At 57.6% G+C, this 21,613-nt stretch overlaps 1 protein-coding gene across 1 annotated transcript; it reads left to right on the top strand.

Annotated features, from left to right (window-relative positions):
* The first annotated feature begins 1,723 nt into the window (after positions 1-1,723).
* Positions 1,724-21,154, top strand: DRG2 (developmentally regulated GTP binding protein 2). The gene is made up of 13 exons (XM_036113050.2): positions 1,724-1,910; positions 5,707-5,867; positions 10,004-10,093; positions 10,715-10,775; positions 12,333-12,423; positions 13,081-13,153; positions 13,247-13,337; positions 14,217-14,314; positions 14,716-14,792; positions 15,956-16,044; positions 16,850-16,908; positions 19,935-19,988; positions 20,314-21,154. Exons 1-13 carry the CDS (start codon positions 1,847-1,849, stop codon positions 20,398-20,400), a joined length of 1,095 nt encoding a protein of 364 aa, XP_035968943.1. The 5' UTR covers positions 1,724-1,846; the 3' UTR covers positions 20,401-21,154.
* Positions 21,155-21,613: the final 459 nt, after the last annotated feature.

Below are 21,613 nucleotides of genomic sequence, written 5' to 3'. Positions count from 1 at the left end.
AAGCTTAGGAAAGCCCCTCTCTAGCTCAGAGCCTGGTACATAATAAACATTCAATAAATGTGGTTGGGATCTGAGGAGCATGTGAGACCCACAGAGGAAAAATCACTTACAATGGCCCTGGTATTCGAGAACTTATGGGCAAACAATGTGCCTGGTACACATTTTCTTAGCAACCATGTTTTCCCATTTTTAAGATACAGAAACAGATTCGGAGAGGTTAAGATATTTAACCAAGCTCATACTGTTAGAAACCTCAGATTTGAACACAGGTCATTTCCAAGGACCCACTTTCTACCCCCAACTTTTTACTAAAAACATACAGAAGAGTTGAAAGAATAATTCAATACATACTGACACATTGTTAACATAGGCTACTTTAGCATGCTTTCTTTAAATGTATACATGGTTGGAACTACTTAGAGTAAGATACAAACATCATGTCCTTTAGCCCTGATATGGAATGAATGTTTATGTCCCCCCAAATTTATATGTTGAAGCCCTAAGACCCCAATGTGGTGGTATTTAGAGATTTGTCTTTGGAAGGTTATTAGGGTCAGATGAGGTCACAATGGGATCAGTGCTCTTATAAGAACAGACACCAGAGGGGCGCCTGGGTGGCTCAGTCTGTTAAGCTGCTGCCTTCGGTTAAAAAAAAAAAAGAACAGACACCAGAGAGCTCTCTCTCTCTCTTTCCCTGTGTACATGCACTGAGTAAAGGCCATGTAAAGACACAGGGAGAAGGCAACTGTCTGCAATCCAGGAATAGGGCTCTCACCAAGAACCCAACCATACTGGCACCCTGACCTCAGACTTCCAGCCTCCAGAGACGTGAGAAAACGAAATTCTGTTGTTCAAGCCATCCAGTGTGTGATATTTTGTTATGGCAGCCTAAGCAGACTAAGACAATCCCTAAATGCCACCGGGTACATCCGCTGAGAATGAAAGACATTCTCCTACATAATCACACCCAAGAAAACTAGCAATGATGCCGTAATATCTAATACCCTATCCAAAGTCAAATTTTCCTCAGTTGTCTTAAGAACGTCTTTTTATAGCTGCTTTTAAAATGTTAACCAGATTCTAGGCAAAGTCACACATTATATTTAATATCTTTTTATCTAGAACAGTCCCACTGTCTCACCTCCCAACGCACCTTCCCGTCCTTGGCAATTGTGAAGAGCCCAGGCCACTTATAAAATGTACCACTTTCTAGATTTGTCTGATGTTTCCTCGTGTCTAAACACAGATACAGTATTTTGGGGCAAGAATTCCAGTAGGAGATGCTGTCTACTTTATAATGCATCATATCAGGAGGCATCTGATGGCAAGTGGTAAGGCTAAGTTGGAAGGAACACTTTGTCAATGTGGTAATGGGCATCCACTTTCAACCTCTGCACAAAATAAGAGCCACCAGGCTTTCAACTCAGCTCTTGACACCAGCAGAGTCAGCTGCGCTTGGAACCCCAAGTTCAGGGTTCATCGCCCAAGATTCCCTCTGGGTCTCCCAAGCTCAGCTCAGGCCCAGCTCAGCCCTGGCTAGGTACAGCATGGCCCCGCCCCGGCCCGGCCCGGCCCCGCCCATCCTGGCCCAGCCCCGGCCCCGCCCATCCTGGCCCCGCCCCGGCCCATAGCGGGCTCCCAGCCCCGTCGGCCCAGCGGGCGGAACCAATAGTGTCTGGCACTCCGCTCGACGTCGTCCGTCCGGACGCTGAATCCCGGAGCGCCGGGCGCACGAGGACGCTGTTCTCCGTGGGCTTCCGGGCGCACGCAGTTCTGCCGCCGCCGAGAGGGCGGAATTCCCGGTGCTGCTGCCGTGTCTGTCGGTGCCCCGGTTTCAGCCGCCACCATGGGGATCCTGGAGAAGATCTCCGAGATCGAGAAAGAGATCGCTCGGACGCAGAAGAACAAGGGTGAGGGCCGGCCTGGCGGGGCCTTCCTTTCTGCCCGCCTCAGTTTTCCTGTCTGTAAAATGGGGGAACAACTCCAGCGATAGAGCGGAACGGGCTCGAAGGCAGCAGAGAAGTGCCAGAGACGTGACCAGGTCTCGCAGCGCGCTGGAGGCAGGCAGGACCAGGCGGGATCCTGGTCCCAGCGCGCTGGTCTGATTGCAGACGGTCGCTGTGAGATCGGCTCGGTGCCAGACCAGGTGCCCGATAGAGAAATCGCAGCGCGCAGCCAGCGTCTGACCCAGAGAGAGGCATGGTCGGGCTTCAAACCCGGGTCCCCTTTTGTGCTGGAAAGCCCAGGAGGAGACCTTTCACGGGTATAGCCTCACCCAGCATCTCGGGAACGGAGGCCATCAAGACTCGAGCCTGGCGGACCTGGGTTTGAACTCCAGCGCCACCCGTACATGCTGTGAAAGCTTGGAAAGTCACTTCGCCTCTTTGAGCCTCAGTGCCCTCATCTGCAAATGGGGATCATAATCCCCGTCTCATCTTAGCTCACAGCTAAATTAAACTAGATAGTGTGTGCAAAGTACTAGGCACATGGTAAGCACTCTGTATTTAAAGTACCCCCCCCCCCCCCGCCCCGCGCCCCGGGCGCCTGGGTGGCTCAGTTGTTAAGCGTCTGCCTTGGCTCATGGGATCGAGCCCCGCGTCGGTCTCCCTGCTTGGCGGGAAGCCTGCTTCTCCCTCTCCGCTCTCCCTGCTTGTGTTCCCTCTCTCGCTGTGTCTCTCTATGTCAAATAAATAAATAAAATCTTAAAAAAAATAAATAAAGTAACCCCCCCAACATAGATAGCACATAATAAAGGATCAAATCTGGAGTTAAGATTGTAAGGGCTGGAGGAGCTCACAGGAGAAGAGCAGTGGGGAGAGAAAAATGATGACACCCAAGAAGGCTTCCAGGAGGAGGTGAGACTTGAACTGGTTAAGGGGAGGGTACTCCTGGTGAGGGGCACTGCTGAGGGAAAAGCATGGCAGTCTGGGTGAGCATGGTGTGTTCATGGGGCAGTTCTAGATCTAGAATAATCTAGATCAGAAGGAGGGTCTGGAGTAATGGGGGATGCAATTGGCCCGGGTGGGTGAGGCCCGGTGTCTAAGCAGTCCTGCTGTGGGGTTGCAGAGGTAGGAAGCGGGGAATCCTAGGTAGCTAGTCTCAGTGTCTGTCCTTCCCTGGCTCTTGTTTAGTTCTAGAGGCTGAGAAGTTGGGGGACCTCATTCATTCATTCATTCATTATGTGAATCTTCCCCAAGCCCTTACTATCTTCTAGGCATGAACACAGCAGGCACATCCTTGCCCTTATGGAGCTGACCTTCCAGTGGATAGTCTTTAAACGAATAACCAAATAAACAAGATCGTTTCAGCCAGCCATAAATGCTGTGAAGACAAACGAGGTTGATCTAACAAAAGTGTGGGGGGTGGGAGTTGGGACTACCAAGGTAGAATAATCAGAGAAGACCTCCATGAGGTGGGGACATCTGAGCTGAGACCAGAATGAGAAGGAACCAGCCGTGCAAAGATCTGGGGCAAGACTGTTCCTGGCAGAGGAAGGAACGTCGCTGAGGCAGGAACAGACTTGGCTTGTTCAGGGATCTGAAGGTCTGGGGCTGGAGTGCAGTGATGGCAAAGGAAAGGGCCAATCATGTAGGGCCTTGTAGGTCATGGGAAGGTGGCAGCTGTGTTCTCAGGCAGTGGGAGCTAGTGGAGGGTGTTAAGCAGGGGAGAGACATAGTCTGATTTCTGTTTTGTTTTATTTATTAGAGAGAGCACAAGCAGGGGGAGTGGCAGGCAGAGGGAGAAGCAGACTCCCCACCGAGCTGGGAGCCCGACGTGGGGCTTGAATCCAGATCCTGGGATCATGACCTGAGCTGAAGGCAGCTGCTTAACTGAGCCACCCAGGCATCCTCTGATTTCTATTTTAAAAGTTCCCACTGGCTGCCCTGTGGAGTATCATCTACAAGGATCGAGGAGAGTAGCAGGGAGGCTTTGGCAATGGTAGAAGAGGGGATGTAAAGATGATGTAAGGATTAAGACCTAGTCCTTCCCTTCAGAGGTGCTCAGAATCTTATGAGCTGGGATGACAGGAAGGATCAGATGAACCTGACGCTTGCTGAACCCATTCTTGACCACTTGTCACTGCCATCAATTCACTCCTTCACTTGTAGACATTTCCTGAGTATTTGCCCTGTGCCACCAGAAGCCGGGATCCTGCCCCATTTGAGTGAGGGAAGTAAAGAAACAAGATAGTTCCAAGTAGTGATCAAAGCCATGAAGACAATAAACAGGATCATGAAGCCAAGAGGAAGGGTGGGGGTTACCGTAAATCATAATAATAACCAACAGTTATTGGGTGCTTACCGTGTGCTAGTCATTGTTCTTAGTGCTTTCTGTAAGCCTTACGAAAATCCAGTGGAGTGGTTTCTCCTGTTAACATCCCTGCTTTGCAGATTAAGAAACTGATATACAAGAAGATTACGTAATTTTTCCAAAGTTACATGGCCAGGAATGGCAGGGTGGGATTCCAGCTCTGGTTCTTCCCTCGGCATGACATTGCCCACAGTCCCCTCTGGCCGGGTAGGGGAGGTCTCTTTGAAGAGATGCCATTTGAGCTTAGCCTCAAATGTTGAGAAGGAGCCAGCCCTGGGAAGATAAGGTTGCAATGGAAGGAATAGCAAATGCAAAGGTCCTGGGGCACGAATGGTGACAGCTTGTCCTGAAGAAACAAGAAAGTCACTGTGGCTGGAATGTAGTACCTAAAAGAGAGAGCAGAAGGAGATGTTGGAGAAGTAGCAAGGGGCCAGGTTACCTAGCCCCTGCCCGCTCTTGTGGCGAAGATTTTGTAACACCTCCCTTTACTGTCATGAAATGCAGCTCCCTTTTGATAGTGTAACTTTTATACACACAGAATACGAGAAAAATCAATGTCATGCCCTAATCATAATACAAAGGAGGAGAAAAAAAAGTATAATTAAAGTAGTGTTTATTTCAATATTTAAATGTTGGGGCACGGCCAGGATGCAGCGATGTTACAATGAAGGCGTGAGATGGTTGCACCTCTGGGTGGCATCACTGGGTATGTGGCAGCCCCATGCACAGTGTGATGTGTTGGTGACTCAGGCACCCTACAAGAGGCATCACTGGTGACAGCCTGGGATCCCAAGATGGTGAGCACCTCTAGGTAAAGTTTCCAACAACACATGCTAGAGTCTTTCCTTAACATGCACGGAAGTTGCACTCCTGGAAATTTCAGTGTTTATTGACATTGTAAAAAAAAAAAAGTGTCCTGTGTTTCTATGTGAAACAGAATGAGGCTCTAGGCTCCAATGATCCTAACCCAGGTTTTCCCTCTGCAGATGTCTTAGGGCTGTGAAAAGTCATACGGAACGTAGGACGACTGATGGCTGTTCCTGACTGACTCACACTTTGTAGGGCTGTGGGCTTCCCTGGTCCCTGCCTGATAAATGCCAATGGGAACTTCGCCATCACACGGACAACAGAAAACATCCCCCAGAATCCCCCAGGGAGTGGTGCTGCCCCCATTGAGAACCACTGACCTGGGATCGCATGGTCTCAATAAGGAGTCTAGCTTCTATCCTAAATGAAGTGAGAGGCTAAGGGGGCCTTTTAAGCAGGGGGGTGTTTTCTTCCCCGATCTGGTTCTGATGTTTCCAACCAGCATTTGGTTGTATGTGGGGGCGCACCTGCCCCACGGGGCTTGGAAACCCTGGATACTTACTTCCCATCTTGCTTTACGTCCTGTAGCCACCGAGTATCACCTGGGCCTGCTGAAAGCAAAACTTGCCAAGTATCGGGCCCAGCTTCTGGAACCGTCCAAATCGGCCTCATCCAAAGGAGAGGGTTTCGATGTCATGAAGTCGGGTGACGCCCGCGTGGCACTGATTGGATTTCCCTCTGTGGGTAAGGTCAGTGATGGTCAGCATGGGCCTTGGGGAGGAAGCAGCTGTCTTCCAAACACGACTGTCCAGTGCCGCCTCTTGCTACTTTTCTGAATTAGCTCCAGGCTCCGAGGAGACCCAGCCTCCCCCAGGATTGGGTCCCACCCCTTTATCATCCTGCCATGGCGACCATCGTTGTCTGTGTGGGGGAGAAGCGTTGCCACTCAGTCTCGGACCCATCCATCACGTACGAACGTTTACTCAGTGCGTACCCTGTGCCAGGCTCTGGGCCGGGCGCTGGTCGTACAGCAGAGAACGAGATAGTTCTGTCCAGTGAAGAGGCTGCTCAGATACAGGCTGAGGGAGCAATGACCAGGTGGCCTGGACACGTGCTGGTGGAGCAGCTTTTAAACCAGTTCAGCTAAAACGTGTGTCAGGCCCATTACTCTGGGCCACGCGTGAGGGGAAGTTGGTAACAGCCACCACCTCTTGAGCGCTTACTGCTGGCCGAGCAGTATAGCTGTGCTTTGTATGGGTTTGGTTTTATTTTTATTTATTTATTTTTAAGATTTTATTTATTTATTTGACACAGAGAGAGAGAGAGCACAAGCAGGGGGAGCAGCAAGCAGAGGGAGAGGGAGAAGCAGGCTCTCTGCTGAGCAGGGAGCCCAATGCGGAGCTCGATCCCAGGACCCTGGGATCATGACCTGAGCCTAAGGCAGCCGCTTAACCGACTGAGCCACCCAGGCGCCCCTGCTTTTCTTTTCCCCTCTGCCTGGATAAGGGGTGTGTGTATCACAGGAGGCGGGGATCGGTCTGCTCCCTATCTACACACACACAGTGAAGGTGGGCTTATAGCTACACTGGCCACTGGCATGTTTGCTTCTCCAATGCTGTCTGTCCCATTCATACATTAGAGTTCCGTTACCTCGTAATGCCTGCCTAGAAGCCCCCACTGTGGTCATAGTGTCATCAGCAGTCTGCTCCTTCCCTCCTGTGCCGATCGCCCGTCCTGGAGCTGCTGTTTCTGGAGGACGCATTCCTCCAAGTCAGCCCAGGGGCTCGAGGTTGTGGGTTTTAAAAATGCCCAGCAGCACTGCCGTTTACCCTCCGGAGAAGCTCTAGCTGACTCCACGTGGGGACAGTTAGGAATGTCTCCGAGCATCTGCTCGCGGGACGCTGTGTCAGCACCAGGCAGCGAGCTGGGCCGCGGACAGGTTAGAGGAAGACCCCAGCCTCGGCGTCAAGGTCCGCAGAAGGCTTCCTTCCTGGTGGCTTGTAGGTGCTTCTTACTCTTCAGGAGCACTCGTACCCCAGTTGGACGTTACTATCAATACCCATCTGGATGCACTGTCCCCTTGGCCTCCATCCGTGTGGGCTCAGGACACACAACATCCTTTTAGTTACCATCCAAGCCAGGTAGGATGAGGAGGGGAAAGTTGCTGGAAACGAGCCACTGCCATCCGTGGCTCTTCCTCCTCCGGGCCGCTAACAGTTCATCCAGCCGACACCTCGCAGCACTCGGCGTCAGACCTGATTGCCCGTTTGACACGCAGCTTCCTAGCCAGTGCTCAGATCCCTGTAGTGATGGGGTGCTTATGACCCCTCAACTTGACAAAAGCTGGACACAGAGCAGCACAGGGGCCTCCTGCTCAGAAGGAGCTGACGCCCGTGCTGCAGGAGCCCCTCGGTCCCCTGGGACCGTCCCCACGTGTGCCCTCCGCCGGCTGAACCCCCTCATGGTCTTCAATCCTGGCAGGGTTTCCAGATCCCTCTCTGTCTCTTTGGCCCTTTCTCATTTTTCCCCAATTCTGTATACTAGAATTTCCAAACACAGAAGAGGTAAAAGAACAAGTACAGTGTACCCGCTCTCTGAATCCATCGATTTTGCCAAATTGCTCCATCTCTTCAGATTTATGTCTGTGCGGGTGTAGGGGGTTTTGTTTTTGTTTTGACTGACCCATTTGAGAATAAATTACAGACCTCATGCTACATGACCTTTCACCCCAAAATATTTAAGCTTGTATCTCTAAAGAATAAGGATATATTCCTATTTAGCCACAAACTATCACACCAAACAAAATGAACAGTAATTTAGGAATGATCTAATGCCTGGACCGGATTCTAATTTCAAGACTCACCCCCAAATGACCTTTGTGGCTGGTCTAGGCTGTCTGGGACCCTGTATGTGTTCTCTCCACCTGCTCTAATCTAGAACGGTCCCTTTTGTCAAGATCCTAATTCTAAAGAGACCAGACGGTGGTCCAACAGAAAGTCCACACTCTGGAGCTATCCGCTGGCTTCCTCGTGGTGTGCTTTAGCTTGTTCGTCTGTTCGTTGTATTCCTGTGAGCCTAGAGTCAGGTAAAAACCTAGGACTTGTGACCAGGTTCCACATAGGAGCTGGGGTGGACCTCATTTTGTACCATGCCAAAAACCCCTGACCGCTGGTTGCATTTCCAGAATGGCTTAGGGGGAGGGATGCCCTGTCTCCCTTCTGCATGGTTGTGTTAGCCTCCCCCCCAAGCCCAGACAACTGGAAAGTCCGCTGCAAGGTGCTGCTACCGTGGCATGCGGAAGTCAGGCCCTGTCAGCATCCCCTTAGTGACCTTGACGCCAGTGAATTGTCCTTGCCTGGGACTTTTGTTAGCTGCGGTACAATGTCAGTTTTCCAGTTCTCCTCCTCCTGCCTCACTAATTAGCTGATGTTTGTCTGGGGAGTAGCGCTTTCTCTCATTGGTGTCAGCTCTTTGGTTAGCCTGAAAAAGTTCCTGGAAAGGCAGGACGAGTGTGTGTGTGCTGCCCTTCAATGACCAGCAAGATGTTGGGGTCAGAGCTGTCCCGCAGGGTGACCGGTAACTATTTTTAGGCTTTAATTCTTGGGGCATGGTTATGGACATCATCAGTTTTCACCTGTTCTGGATTTTACTTCCAACCCGCCAAGGGCTTCTTTTCTAAGCCCAGGCTGGGAGAAGTGCTTTGTTTACCAAGGGTTGTGCCCTTGAGGGTCTGGCCCTGTGGCCAGATCCCACCGCCCTGCTGGGGATCTGGGCTCTCCAGCCATGGGAGGGCCAGGCTTCCCCCCTGCAGAGGCCAGACAGGGTTGGCGTTTCCTCCTGTTGGCCTGCAATGGTCACTCGGGGTCTTGGCAGCCAGTGCTCTCAGGGCCACCCCACCTACCCATACCTGTCTGCCCCACCAGGTTTTTATCTCTCCTCAGGTTTCTGAGAGGCCCCCAGGGCGGAGAGTTTCTGGATTTGAGGCCAGTGTTTCTTTGAAGGTGTGAAGGTTTGAGTGAGAGGTGCCCCCAGCCTTCCTGGTTGCCGGAGAAGCAGGGCCAGGTGGCCTGGTCACAACTGCATCTCAGGCTGTTTGTTCCTGGTGCCCCGCTGACTAGGCTGGGGGGGACAGGAGGCCAGGGCTGGGTTTCTTCCCCCTCTGGCTCTGCCCACTGCTTTGCTGGCCCTCTGGGCCACTGCGTCCATCGCTGTGGTCTCGCCACACTCTGGGCTTGGCCTCCCGTGTGCCTTCTCATCTCCTTTCACCCCATGCAGCCCCCCACAGTGGGGACCGAACAGATGGCTAGCGTGCATACGAAGGACTTGGACGCTCTGGAGGAAGAAGTTTCTTGCCCAGGGGAGCCCGGTCTCTCTGACTCCCAGCCAAGCCACGGCTCTGGTCCCACAGTGCACCGTGGCATGAGCGTTCCCATCTAGATCCTTCCCAGCTCACCCCTTCCTGCCTGGCACCACCTTCTCCTGCCAGCTGGCTCTGTCTCAGACCACGTCTGTCCCCTTGCACATCTCACCCCTCCCTGGGTGAGCAGCCACTTTGAGTGCCATGGGCTGTTGCCCGCTTGAAGTTCTCTGGGGCCCAGGAGGGGCTGGTGGGTTTGGTGGAGCTAGGGCGGGGGCCCCGATTTAGAAACCAGTTCCCTGTGTCCACCTGAGACAGGCCTTGAGGCCTCCAAGGAAGGGACTGGCCCTCTGGTACCCCACCCGCTCTCGGCAGGGCCAGAGGTGACGTTTCCGGCTGTCTTCTGTCCGCACGCTGAGGCTGAGGAGTCTCTGTGTTGCCTGCATCCGGCAGGCTCCTGGCCCGTGGGGAGCCTCCCAGGAGGCTGGGACTAGACTCCTCACTGCAATGACCTCCTTTTTCTCCTAGTCCACCTTCTTGAGTCTAATGACCTCCACAGCCAGCGAAGCTGCGTCCTATGAATTCACCACCCTGACATGTATCCCTGGGGTCATCGAAGTAAGTTGGGGTGTGCTGGATTCCAGAAGGGGGAAGGGTGTGTGCTCGGGTTTGCGGTGGTGTGGAGGGATGTGGTGTCCGTGCGGAGGGAGACGGCTCTGAACTGAGCTGCTTTGCCCCAAAGCCCTGGCACCTCAGGATTCTGGCTGCCGAGACCCCAGAGATGCCTGACTGGTTCCGGGAGTCGGGCCGGCCCATGGCAGCTCTCCCTGGCGCCCCACTCTGCTCCGCTGTCCCACACCGCCCCAGCTTGGGTCACTTGTTGCTGGCTGGCCGGATCCCTCTGGCTCCCATGAAGCTTCAGAGCCTGGGGCAGCTGGGGTCCCGGGGCCTGGAGCCTCCATGCTGCAGGGACGTTTTTGTGGAGTGCTCTTACCATCACTGAAGACCCACTGTGGTGGGATCGTAACACCTCGAGAGGCCCTCCCCACGGCTCCTCAGCTCGCGGGAGAGGGTCTGTGCCGGGCTGGAGCGGTGAGAAGACAAGGCTTGGGCCTGGTCCCGGAGGCTGACCCCAGGGTTTCCCACAGCCCCTGCAGTGCAGGCTGTTGTAGGGCTCCTGGGCTCAGGCAGGCCCTTCCTGCAGGGACTCCTCCCCTGACCTTCTCTTCCCCATTCTAGTATAAAGGGGCCAATATCCAGCTCCTGGACCTTCCTGGGATCATCGAGGGTGCAGCACAAGGTAGGAGGTGGGGACAGGAGGGTGGGAGACAGGGTGGCTCTCAGCACCCCGGCCCGCCCTTCCAGAGGGTGTTGGGTACTGGCCTCACTGTTAAAATCGGACGTGGCTCCGGGCTTGGACGGGTAGGGGGAGGCTCGCAGCCTCTCACACTCCTCCGGCCTCGTACCGTCCTGGCTGGCCCCATCTGAAAGCCCAGGAAACCGAGGCCCCTCGAGGTGAGGTGACTTGCCCAAGGTCGCATAGCTCGCCTGACAGGTTTGAATTCGCTCTTCTACTCCACGGGCTCCAGTGCGGCCCTGCAGGGAACCCTGCAGGGAGCGGACACCTATCAGCTGTGCTTCTCGTCCTGGAGCCCCATCCTTGGTCGTTTTGGTTTTGTGTGTTCTGAGATGGGAACATGCCCGTGGCTTCTGGGGGCGGCCCGCAGGGGGTGCCCCGCAGCCTCGCAGAGATGGGAACCAGCTGATGGTTCTCTGGCAAGCGCCGGGCTGTGTGCTGGCCGCTGTCTCAGTCCTCAGCTGGCCCTGTGACTTAGCGAGTGTCACCATTTCCTTTTCATAGCTGGGAGGAACATCAGGGATGATAGGTAAAGGGTCTGCCCTGAATGACTATTGACCCACTAAGGGGCAGAGCTGGGGTCAGCGCCCGCCTCTCTGGCTCTGTAGCCCCGGCATGGCTGGGCAGCAGGGCCTCCTCCCTGCGGGTCCAGTTGCTGTCTCTGCCCTGTGCCCTCCCATACCCCACCGTCATCGGGGCAGAGTCCTGCCTGCTTGGACTGGGGCAGGGGGAGTGGTGATGGTCCCCCAGGAACCTGCTGTCCCCGCTAGCATCGTGGGGCCTGTGGGTGGTCTGGCCACGGTGAGGGGAGTGTGCGGGGAGTGTCGGGAGGTAGCTGGCCCATGAAGATCACCAGGCCCAAGCCCCTCTTTCTCAGAAGAGGGAGGCCGGTCATGGCTGAAATCTATACTACCTAGATCCTAGTGCTGTGACCTTGGCAAGATGCCTGGCTTCTCTGGTGGTCTCATAACCACAGGGTCTGATCTTTATGTGGCAGTTCCTAGAGCACCTCTTCCTGTGGCGTCTCGTGTGATCCTTTCTGCAGCCCTGTGGAGGGGGGGTGGGTTGTCGCGCCCGTTTCCAGAAAGGGCAGGTGTGTTGAAATCCTCAGACCACGCTAGCTTTGTGATCTTAGGCAAGTGAGTGAGTGTCTCTAAACAAGGTCTCGGTTTTCTCATCTGTGCAATGGGTGTGATGATGCTGCCTGTATAGGATCATTTTGAGGATTAGGTGAGGAAATGTTCATGAGGCCTGCCACACAGGAGGGGCAGGGGGAGAACGTTACTTCTCCTAGGGTGGCGATGTCAGATTGCCTTCTCTCTGCGAGTCTCCATGAGTAAAACAGCACGTGGATTAAAGAAGAGCGCCGGGGAGATCCCAGCCCAGGGCTGCCACGTGGCAGAGACCATGGTGGAGCTGTTAAGGACAGGAGTCTGGGGCCCTGTGGGCTGGGGGGCGTGCCTCTGTCACCGTGTGACCCCATCTCTTCCCCCTGTCCAGGGAAGGGCCGTGGCCGGCAGGTGATTGCTGTGGCGCGCACGGCTGACGTCGTCATCATGATGCTGGACGCCACCAAGGGAGAAGTGCAGAGGTCCGCAGGGTGGTGTGCTGGGGGGTGCAACCTGATACATCTGGAGAGGTCCCTGGGCGGGCTCGTGGGATGCTGTGGCTGCATCTGCTGTGTCCCTGAACTCACGATGGGTGGCCCAGGGGCTGCTTGGGCCTCTCCCACGTGGGAGCAGCGGCAGGCCTGTCCGCAGGCTAAACCCGTGCGGTCAGCCTGGGGCATCCTCTCGGAGAGACTCGCATCTGGCATGGAGGCGTCTGGAGGCTGAGGGCTGCGCCGTGCTGGCGGAAGCCTCTGCCACCGGCCCCTAGCTGCCACAGGCTGTCCTGGCTCTGGCTCCTGCCTGCCGAGGCTGAAGTGCCTCAGTTGCTGCCCAGAACCCACCGGGAGCCCAGCCCCAAGCAGCAGCTGTATTCATGCCCTGACCTGCTGGCTGAGGGGCACACCGGGCCTCCCCCTGTGTGCCAGTCGCAGACCCAGCCAGTCTCCCCTCCGACTGGCCAGAAGGTCCAGAGGCTCCCCCTCTGCAGCTTTGGGTTGTTGGGAAGGAACATTCTGGGTTCCTAGTGGTGGGAGGAGGGCACTGGTCTCCCTCCGGGTGGTCAGGGGCTTCCTGTGGACCATGGAAGCCATCCAGCCTGCCTCTGGGCACTTGTGGAGGTTCATGGGGGCTCTACCCAGGTCTCTGCTGGAGAAGGAACTGGAATCAGTGGGTATCCGCCTGAACAAGCACAAGCCCAACATCTACTTCAAGGTGAGGCCCCTCACCTGTAGGCCAGGCCTGGGCAGGTTTGGGATGATGGCCGCTGCCCCTTGGTGAGCAGCTCTCCCTCCCTCTCTTCTCCAGCCCAAGAAAGGTGGTGGCATCTCCTTCAACTCAACAGTCACGCTGACCCAGTGCTCAGAAAAGCTGGTGCAGCTGATCCTGCACGAGTACAGTATCCTTTCCAAGAGCAGCAAGGGAGGGGCGACGTGAGACGGGAGGCCTTGTGGCCCAGGATGCTAACAGACCACACTCCAAGCCACCCCGGATCCATCCGAGCAGCCACCAGGAAGGCTGCAGCCCGGTGACATGGGGCACTTCCTGTCCCCTTCGCCTCCGTGCTCACCAGGCTGCAGGCTGCCTGGGCCACAGCCGTGTACTCAGCAGGGCCTTCCTGACTCCCTGCCAGGTGCTAGGCACTGGTAGCCAGTCACATCTGGAAGGAAGGTGAGATGGTGAGGGAAACAGCCCCCAAGGACAGGGTTCCTGGCCTGGGGAAGCCTCAGGGAGAACCAGGGGCCTGGCTGTTCACCGCTAAAGTAACGTTGGGGGCCTAGGTGAGTCTCTGGAGGACCCTGGAGGACGGGGCAGAGCCCCAGAGGTAGAGAAGCTCAGCATATGAAGAACTCACCATGGGACAGGCTGTCTGCGAGGTTGTGAGGCCCTTGTCACCACAGGTATGCAAGCAGAGGCAGGGTGGCCTCCAGAGGAGAGCTTTGCCTGGGGGAAGGTGGGTTAGAGTGGTGCTTGCAGACAGTGCTCTTGGCACTGAAGCCTGGGGTTCCACTGAGGATTCTGGCAAGTACATTTTCCTTCTTGCCTAACTGTGAAGATTGAAGCCACTGATTGAAACTTTACATGTTCTGGTTCCTTTTGAAAAAAAAAAAAAATGAGGGCACTCCCCAGACTTTACCATCTTGTAAAACCTCCAAGGCAGATGCCCTCTGAGGTCCCTTGTGGCACTGTGTTTCTTGGCTGGCCATTCCGGCCCCTCTGCCGCGGGGACAATGAGGAGTTGCGGGTGCACAAGTGGCCCTTAATCCGAGCCCCTCAGAGATCTTCAACGCGGAGGTGCTCTTCCGAGAAGACTGCTCCCCGGACGAGTTCATCGATGTGATTGTGGGCAACCGGGTGTACATGCCCTGCTTGTATGTAAGTGGCACCGGCCCCCAGGGTGCGCGTGCGGGAGGGAAGCTCGCCAGGGGCCGACCCGGATGCAAGGCAGCCTTCCCAGAGGAGCAGGAAGAGCCTGGGGCTGCCTCCACCCTCGCCTCCCCTGTCCCCTGGGGGCTGCGTGAGGCTTGCACACCTGTCTAGCTTGACACCAGGGCTCTAGTCCAGCCTTCCCTTCTGGGCGTGGACAGCGGCCCCAGGACCCTGCAGCCTTTCCCCATCCTTGAGGCGGCAAGGAAGGGAGGACATGGGCATTGGCATTGCGCCGAGGCCCGCAGAGGGAGGAACTGTGGGCCGAGCCGAGGCATTTGGGGACCCATTTCCTGCACTACTTTGTTCCATTCCTTCCCCAACACCTACCTTCCCGGTCTCAATCCCAGGTTTATAACAAAATCGACCAGATCTCAATGGAGGAAGTGGACCGCCTGGCCCGGAAGCCCAACAGTGTGGTCATCAGGTGAGCTCTCGGCTGCCCTGAATCCTTCGGGTATGTGAGCTCATCAGGCCTCCCGGGCACCTTGGGCCAGGCAAGCCCCCCATGTGCGCCCGGGTCAGAGGAGACCATCTCAGTAATGGCTTTGACCTGGTCCTACCCTGGATCGGCCTGGGCAGAGTGGGTGATGTGTGGTGGGCTCTGCTTAAGAAAACAGAAGGGAAATAGTACCACCAACGTAGATGGTTAATAATCACTAAGAGGCTTCGGAGCCTAGTAGTTAAGGGCAGGCCTCAGAAAGCCCAAGAGTGTGAGCCAGCTGCTCCCGGTCCTCTGGAAGATGCGGCTTCCACAGCGTCCTCTGCGCCCGTGTTGGACAGCGTGGGCGGTAGAGGGAACCCAAGTCGTCGGGTGGGTGGGGCCATCCCGGCCCCGCCCCCCGGCCCTGCTTGGACCCGTGGGTCCTGGGGGTGCCACCAGCACTGTGGCTGAGGGCTGTTTGTTCTCTCATCACCATCCCTGCAAATTCCTCCTTGGGAGCAGCCTCGGGCTCTACTCTGCTGGCGGCACAGCTCAGACAAGGCTTACGGGAGCGGGATGCTGAGGGACCAGGTGGGGTGACTGGTGCAGATGATGGGTAAGGGTCCTGGACCGTCTCCCGGGCCTTGCCGGCTACTGCCAAGAGCAGCAGAGAGTGGGCGTCCTTCCCGAAGGACAGCTCAGTTCCTCTCCTGCAGCTGCGCGCCAGGCTCCCTTCAGGGGCTGCGCGAGGACAGGCTGGTCCTCCGGGCCTGAGGTCACCTCCACACACACCTTCACCTGCTGTGCTCACAGCGTGTCAGCGGAGGTCAGGGTACCCGCTCAAGGTCACGCCTCCGCAAACGATGAAGCCGGGGGCCGCGCCATCACTGACATCCCCACTGGGCTGCCCTGTGCCCGTCACTGTCCTCCAGCAGCTGGCAGGAGGGAAGCCCCCCCAGAGCACCGCAGAGACCCCCAGGAGACAGCCGAGCTCTCCTGGGCGTGACCGTGGCTGTGACCAGAGGCGCGGGCAGCTGAAGTGTCAAGCTGCCGTCGGATCTGCGGGCTTGGTCTCCCACGGGTGCCCGCTGGGCCGCCCTGGTCCCGGTGCCCTGGCCTCCGAGCCCGCGGGGGCTGCTCTGACTGGCCGCCTTCCTCCCTGGCAGCTGCGGCATGAAGCTGAACCTGGACTACTTGCTTGAGATGCTTTGGGAGTACCTGGCCTTGACCTGCATCTACACCAAGAAGAGAGGACGTGAGTTCCGCGGCGGGTGGCCCCGGGCCGAGTCACCGTTCCTGTGGGGCTGCCAGGCTCTGCCTGTGGCACCCAGAGGGCCCAGTGCCCCCGGCTCAGCGTGTCCCGTACAGACCGCAGCTCTTCTGCCGTCTCAGAGCTGGCAGTGCCCTCGGCCCCAGGCTGCTAGAGCCCTCGGCTGAGCCTTTACAGAATGCCGCTCTCTGGGGCCTTTGGCCTCGTCTTGGGGACGCCCCCCGGGGTGGGGGGGCAGCAGGCTAGAGGCCGGCCCGTGGTTCCCCACGGGCTACAGCGATCACCCCCCTCCCACGCCGCCTGGGTCAGCACTTGAGGCACGTGAATATAGAGGAGCCTTCACCATTCCCCCCCCATCCACCCCTTGGGGCACATGTCTCACACCCTGTGACCATGCGGCTGGGTTCTGGCAGTTTGCGTGGCCTTGACCTTGTCGGCAAGGGAGAAGCTGCAGCTGCCCCAGACTGGTCACCAGCAGCTGTCACGTCTTGCCAGTGCTGTCCAGAGGCTCCGCGTGGCTGCACTTAGTTAGGGCTCTCGTGGCTGGTGGGGTTGCAGGCTGCCTGAGTCCTGGACGTGGATTTCTGTTGACTTCCTGTGTTAAGGTCAAGGTTGGAGAACACCGCACAAGGATCTGTAGGGAGGGTGTGCCAAATGGTGAGGGGAAGGCTGAGCCAAGGCTGGGGGCTGGAAGGGCCTCTGTCCCCCCGGTGGAAGGCAACCACAGGGCAGCTTGGGGCCATAACTGGTTGCCTCCCTGTCCCCCCACCTCCGATCTCTACCTTTGCAGAGAGGCCAGACTTCACAGATGCCATCATCCTCCGGAAAGGGGCCTCTGTGGAGCATGTGGTGAGTCGCCGAGACGTGTCCAGACGGCGGGTCAGGGAGCTCTCCGTGCCCGCTGCAGGGTTTGGCTGGACGCTCTGCCAGCCCTGCGCTGATGTGGGTCACCCGCTGTGGGAGCAGAGTGGCTGTGGGCAGGCTCCGGAGTCAGACCTGGGGTCGCCTCGGCCACCGTTCCCAGCCGCATAGCGAGCCCCCAGGCCTCCCCCGGAGGCAGGGGTGTACCGCCCGCCCCAGTGGTGGTCGTCCCCCTCCTGTCACACGCTGCTGCCCTGGGGCATTTCTGTATTGTTAACTCCAAGTTGTGTTTCCCCAGTGCCGGCCCGTGGCTCAGAGTAGCTGCCTCCATGCCCTTGGCCCCTCCTGGCTTCCTGTCCCCCAGTCAGCCCCCCGCGGCCCTCCCTGCTCCCACATCCTGCCCCCCCCAGCCCCGGATGGCTCTGAATGCTTTTTGCACTCAACACACATTTACTGAGCACGTGGGTAAAGCACTGAGTAAACAACACAGCCCCAGTTCCGGCCAGAACGGGGTCCTTCAGGGGCAACAGATGCCAAACACCCAATGGCAGAGCTAAGAGGTCACCCCTAAGGGGGAGTGCAACAAAGTAAGGCAATGGGGAGTGACCCTGAGTCTACACAGAGAGGCCACGTGGTCTCAGGGGAGGGGACCTGATTGGGCCTGTAGACCGAGGAGGACCTGACTGGGAAGAGTTAGGGGTGGTGGAAGCCCTCCCAGGCAGGGGAGCGAGGTATGCAAAGGTCCTGAGGCAGAGGGGCGCTGGGCTGAGCCTGTGGGCTCAGGGAGAGGAGTGTGGGTTCCATATCTGGAGTTTTGTTGCAGGCCCAAAGGTCACCTGTCCCAGAATGTGACCCTGCACCACTTTTTATGAAGGCATATGGGCCCTGCAGGAGCAGGTGACAGCCCAAGAGCCTGGGACAGTGTACCAGGTCACACAGACAACTTAAGGCTTTGGTTTTGGGGGGTTTTGTTTTCCATCTAGCTCATTTCTTTTCAGGATCTGTCCGGTGGACGGGTGGTGGGCTGGCCTGCGGGCTGTGCTCCCGCATTCATTCGTTCAGCAAGCCCAGCCTGAGGCCCCTGCCACCTAGAGGCCCCGATACAAACGGGCGGGGTTCGGCCTTGAAGGCCAGCATGGCTGGCAGAAGCCACATCCCTTAGATGACTCATAAGGAGCTCCGTGGGGGAGTCCCTGTCCCCGCAAGCCTGTTTCAAAACCTGTGGCAGAGGTGTGTCCTGGGGACTGAGCAGCTGTTGGTACAGGGGCCCCCATGTGCTGGTCCTCTGTGGGGTTCCCCTACACCCCCTGTGGGTACTTTCCTCTACCCGCTTATGCCCTGGCAGCTTGCCCAAGAGGATGTAGGACTTCAGCCACTCCAGGAAGAAAAGCGGGAGATAGCAGGAGAATGGTTTTCTAGGCAGGGGGAATAGCAGGTGCAAAGGCCCAGAGGCAGGAGCGAATGTGGGGAATGCTGGCTGTTTGCCATCAGCTGCCCGGAGGGCCAGAGGCAGGAGGGGCTAGACCTAAGGGTGAGAAATGCCCAGTGGGGTGGGGAGGGGTTTGGGGGGCCCGGCTCCAGAGCCTGGACTCTGTCTGCGAGAGCCTTGCTCTTCAGTGGTCACTTCCTCCCTGCTCGCTCTCCGCACGGGTGCCTCCCTCCTGGGACACCCAACTGTCCCAGGTGCCACAGGGTATACGAGAAGGCCCGCCTGGATGCCGACAGCAGGGGCCCAAAGTAGAGGAACCACGTAGACACTGGAGCCAGGCAGACACAGGGTCATAGCCTGGTTCCCCCATACTGTGTCAGCCTCCCTGTGCCTCAGTTTCCTCTTCTGGGCGTAACAGCCCCAGCCCCAGGGCCTCTGTAATGCACCCAGCCTCGGCCCTGGTATGCATTCAGTAAGAGCTGAGGAAGGCCTTGCCTCCAAAAGGGTCATGGGCCATAAGCCCCCAAAGCAGCGAGGGCCTCGCAGGGCTGTCAGCAGTGAGAGGCGTGGTGGGCACGGAGGAGCAGGAGTGTCCCCATCATCAAACAGTATGCTCTCTCCCCTCGTAGGAAAGATGGCCTGGGATGACCTTCCATTGTCCCCCACTGCTAGAGACAAGTGCAGAGAAAGGCAGAGGAGGCCCAGAGCAGGTGGGAAATGTTCTCACAGGCTCAGCATCCGCACAGGAGCGGGGGCCGAGGCATCGGGGCTCTGGCCAGGACCCACAAGGCTTGCGGGCACCGGTGGGGAGAGGCAACACCACACGGCCTTCCCTCCAGCCCCCCTCCACTGCGCCTGCCCCCCGATCTCAGGGGGCAGAGCTGCCCACCCCTGCAAGGCCCCCTCCTTCCAGCTTCCTTTAGAAGCCCTGGGATTCCGGAGGTGGGGCTGGATGATGTCCTGGGCGGGCGGCTCCAGGTGCCAGCTGTGGCCAGGACGTGACCAGGTGTGACTCCAGGCTGAGGTGGGGTGTCCGGAAAACCACCCCCACCCATCCGAAGGAGCATCTGTCAGGGGTGTCACTCAGGCAAGGCTGGCAGGAAGGCTGCTGACAGCCAGATCCAGACCTTCTTCTAAAGCCTTCGAGAACATTTTTTTTTTTTTTAAGGATTTTATTTACTTATTAGAGAGAGAGCACAAGCAGGGGGAGTGGCAGGCAGAGAGAGAAGCAGGCTCCCCGCGGAGCAGGGTGCCCAATGCGGGACTCGATCCCAGGACCCCGGGATCATGACCTGAGCCGAAGGCAGACGCTTAACCGACTGAGCCACCCAGCGCCCAAGGTTTCGAGAACATTTCTAATGGGCACCACAACCTTTGGGCCAGCCTGGAAGTGGGAGCATCAAAACAGCCTGCAGCCATGAACACGAGACTGTGGATCGAGCCTGTGGTGTTCACAGGCCACGGCTCTGAGCGTCTGCCGGCGGAATTGCTGCTTCTTGGCACCTGCCTGGGGCTTGGGTGTGTGGCCAAGCTCGGTGGGCTCGGGTAGAGACTCCTCTCACTGTCCCTCTCTCCCATCCTCCAGTGCCACCGCATCCACCGGTCACTCGCCAGCCAGTTCAAGTACGCGCTGGTGTGGGTGAGTCTCTGGGCCAGAGATGGGCGGGGGTCCTGCCCAGCATCGCCCCCGGGTTGGGCAGGGGCACGGCGTTCGTGCTGCTCTGTGCGGTGTCCCAGTTCAGGGGCATGCTTGCTGACCCCTGCTGGCCTCTCCCACTTTGGGATCTGGGGATGGTCAGGCCCCTGGGGACATCTGCCAGTGCTGGGGCCCCCACTTCAGACTCTAGCATTCACAGCCCCCCCAACATACCTACAGCCACACCCACCTTCCTCCTGTAATAGCTATACTAGGTGTGGCCCTGCTCAGGACAGAGGCTGACGTGGCCCTTTTGTCCCCTGCCTAGGGCACCAGCACCAAGTACAGCCCGCAGCGGGTGGGCCTGACCCACACCATGGAGCACGAAGACGTCATCCAGATTGTCAAGAAGTAGTGCCTCCTGCTGGGCCCCCTGCCTGCCCACCCTGTCTCCCCCGGGGAGTCGGACCTGGCCGGACACACCAAAGCCCAAACAGGAAATTCATACAAATACATACACCCCAGGAAGGGGTCTCTCAAGTCTCTGCTGTTTCTGGAAGTTTCTTCAGTAGGCAGATGATGAAGAGTGTATTGGGGCAGAGGGCATGGTTGGGGAACTTGGGCTGGGCTGGTGGCATTTGCCACGAGACTGGCCCCTTGGGTGGGGGTTCTGTGTTGGGAACACTGGGCCTGTGCCCTGCCCCTGGCCCCCCTTCAGGCACCGAGGGGGCAGGTTGCCCCCCTACCCTGCAGCCAGGGCCTCATGCGGACGGCTTGCTCAGTGCTGGGGCTCAGAGCCGAGCCTGCCCGGGTCCCTGGGAGCTGTAGTTTCTGTTGGGGCGGGTCCCTGGGAGCTGTAGTTTCTGTTGGGGCACCTTGGGCCTTCAGCTCCTCCCAGCCTGCCTGACACTCGGGGAGGGGGCCTCCCAGGACAAGCCCTCTGCCCCACCCCAGGGCTGCTCCATGGTGGCTTTAAGCCCCAGCTCATGCCCTCCTCAGCCCGAGGAGTCCTGATGTACTGCCCTCCCAGGGCCACCCCTGCCCAGCACCAACCCCGCGACCCGGGGCCTGCACAGACGCCTGGAGTGGTGGCTTTGGTGTTGGGTTTCTTTCTTTTCCCCCAAGCCCCCGGTCTTGGCTCTCCTTTCTACAATAAAGAGTGGAAACAATCCCTGTTCAGACTGAGGACAGTTCTGTCAGTTTGCTGAACTCTGTTGCCAGGCTGGGTCAGGGCCAGCCACGAGCCTGGTGACCCGAGGATGGCTGGAGCCTGGGCTGTGGCAGAGCAGGCCCAAGTCTGGGGTACGGAGGAGAGTGTGGGGGACCTCCAGGGTGCTCTCTGCCCTGGAGGGTTGGCCAGGGACCGTGGGCCCCAGATGCGGCACCTCCTGAGGCCAGGCCTGGCTGCCAAGGTGGGCAGAATTCTCAGAAGGCCCTTGTGGCTTTCGGGGTGGCAGGGAGGCTCCCCTGTGAGAGCAAGGTAGCCGGGTCTATCATCTGTTAGCTCAGCAGGCAGGGCTGGACGGGCCTTGGTGTGGTGCCAAGGAGTGGCAGCCGGTGGTCAGTGAGCCGCTGCATGCCAGGGTCGGTGCGGGGCCATCCCAGCAGCCTGTTCTCCAGGGGCAGCA

Source organism: Halichoerus grypus, chromosome 2, assembly GCF_964656455.1.
Source record: "Halichoerus grypus chromosome 2, mHalGry1.hap1.1, whole genome shotgun sequence".
Classification (NCBI taxonomy): Eukaryota; Metazoa; Chordata; class Mammalia; order Carnivora; family Phocidae; genus Halichoerus; species Halichoerus grypus.
This window is presented reverse-complemented; position numbering and strand designations above follow the sequence as displayed.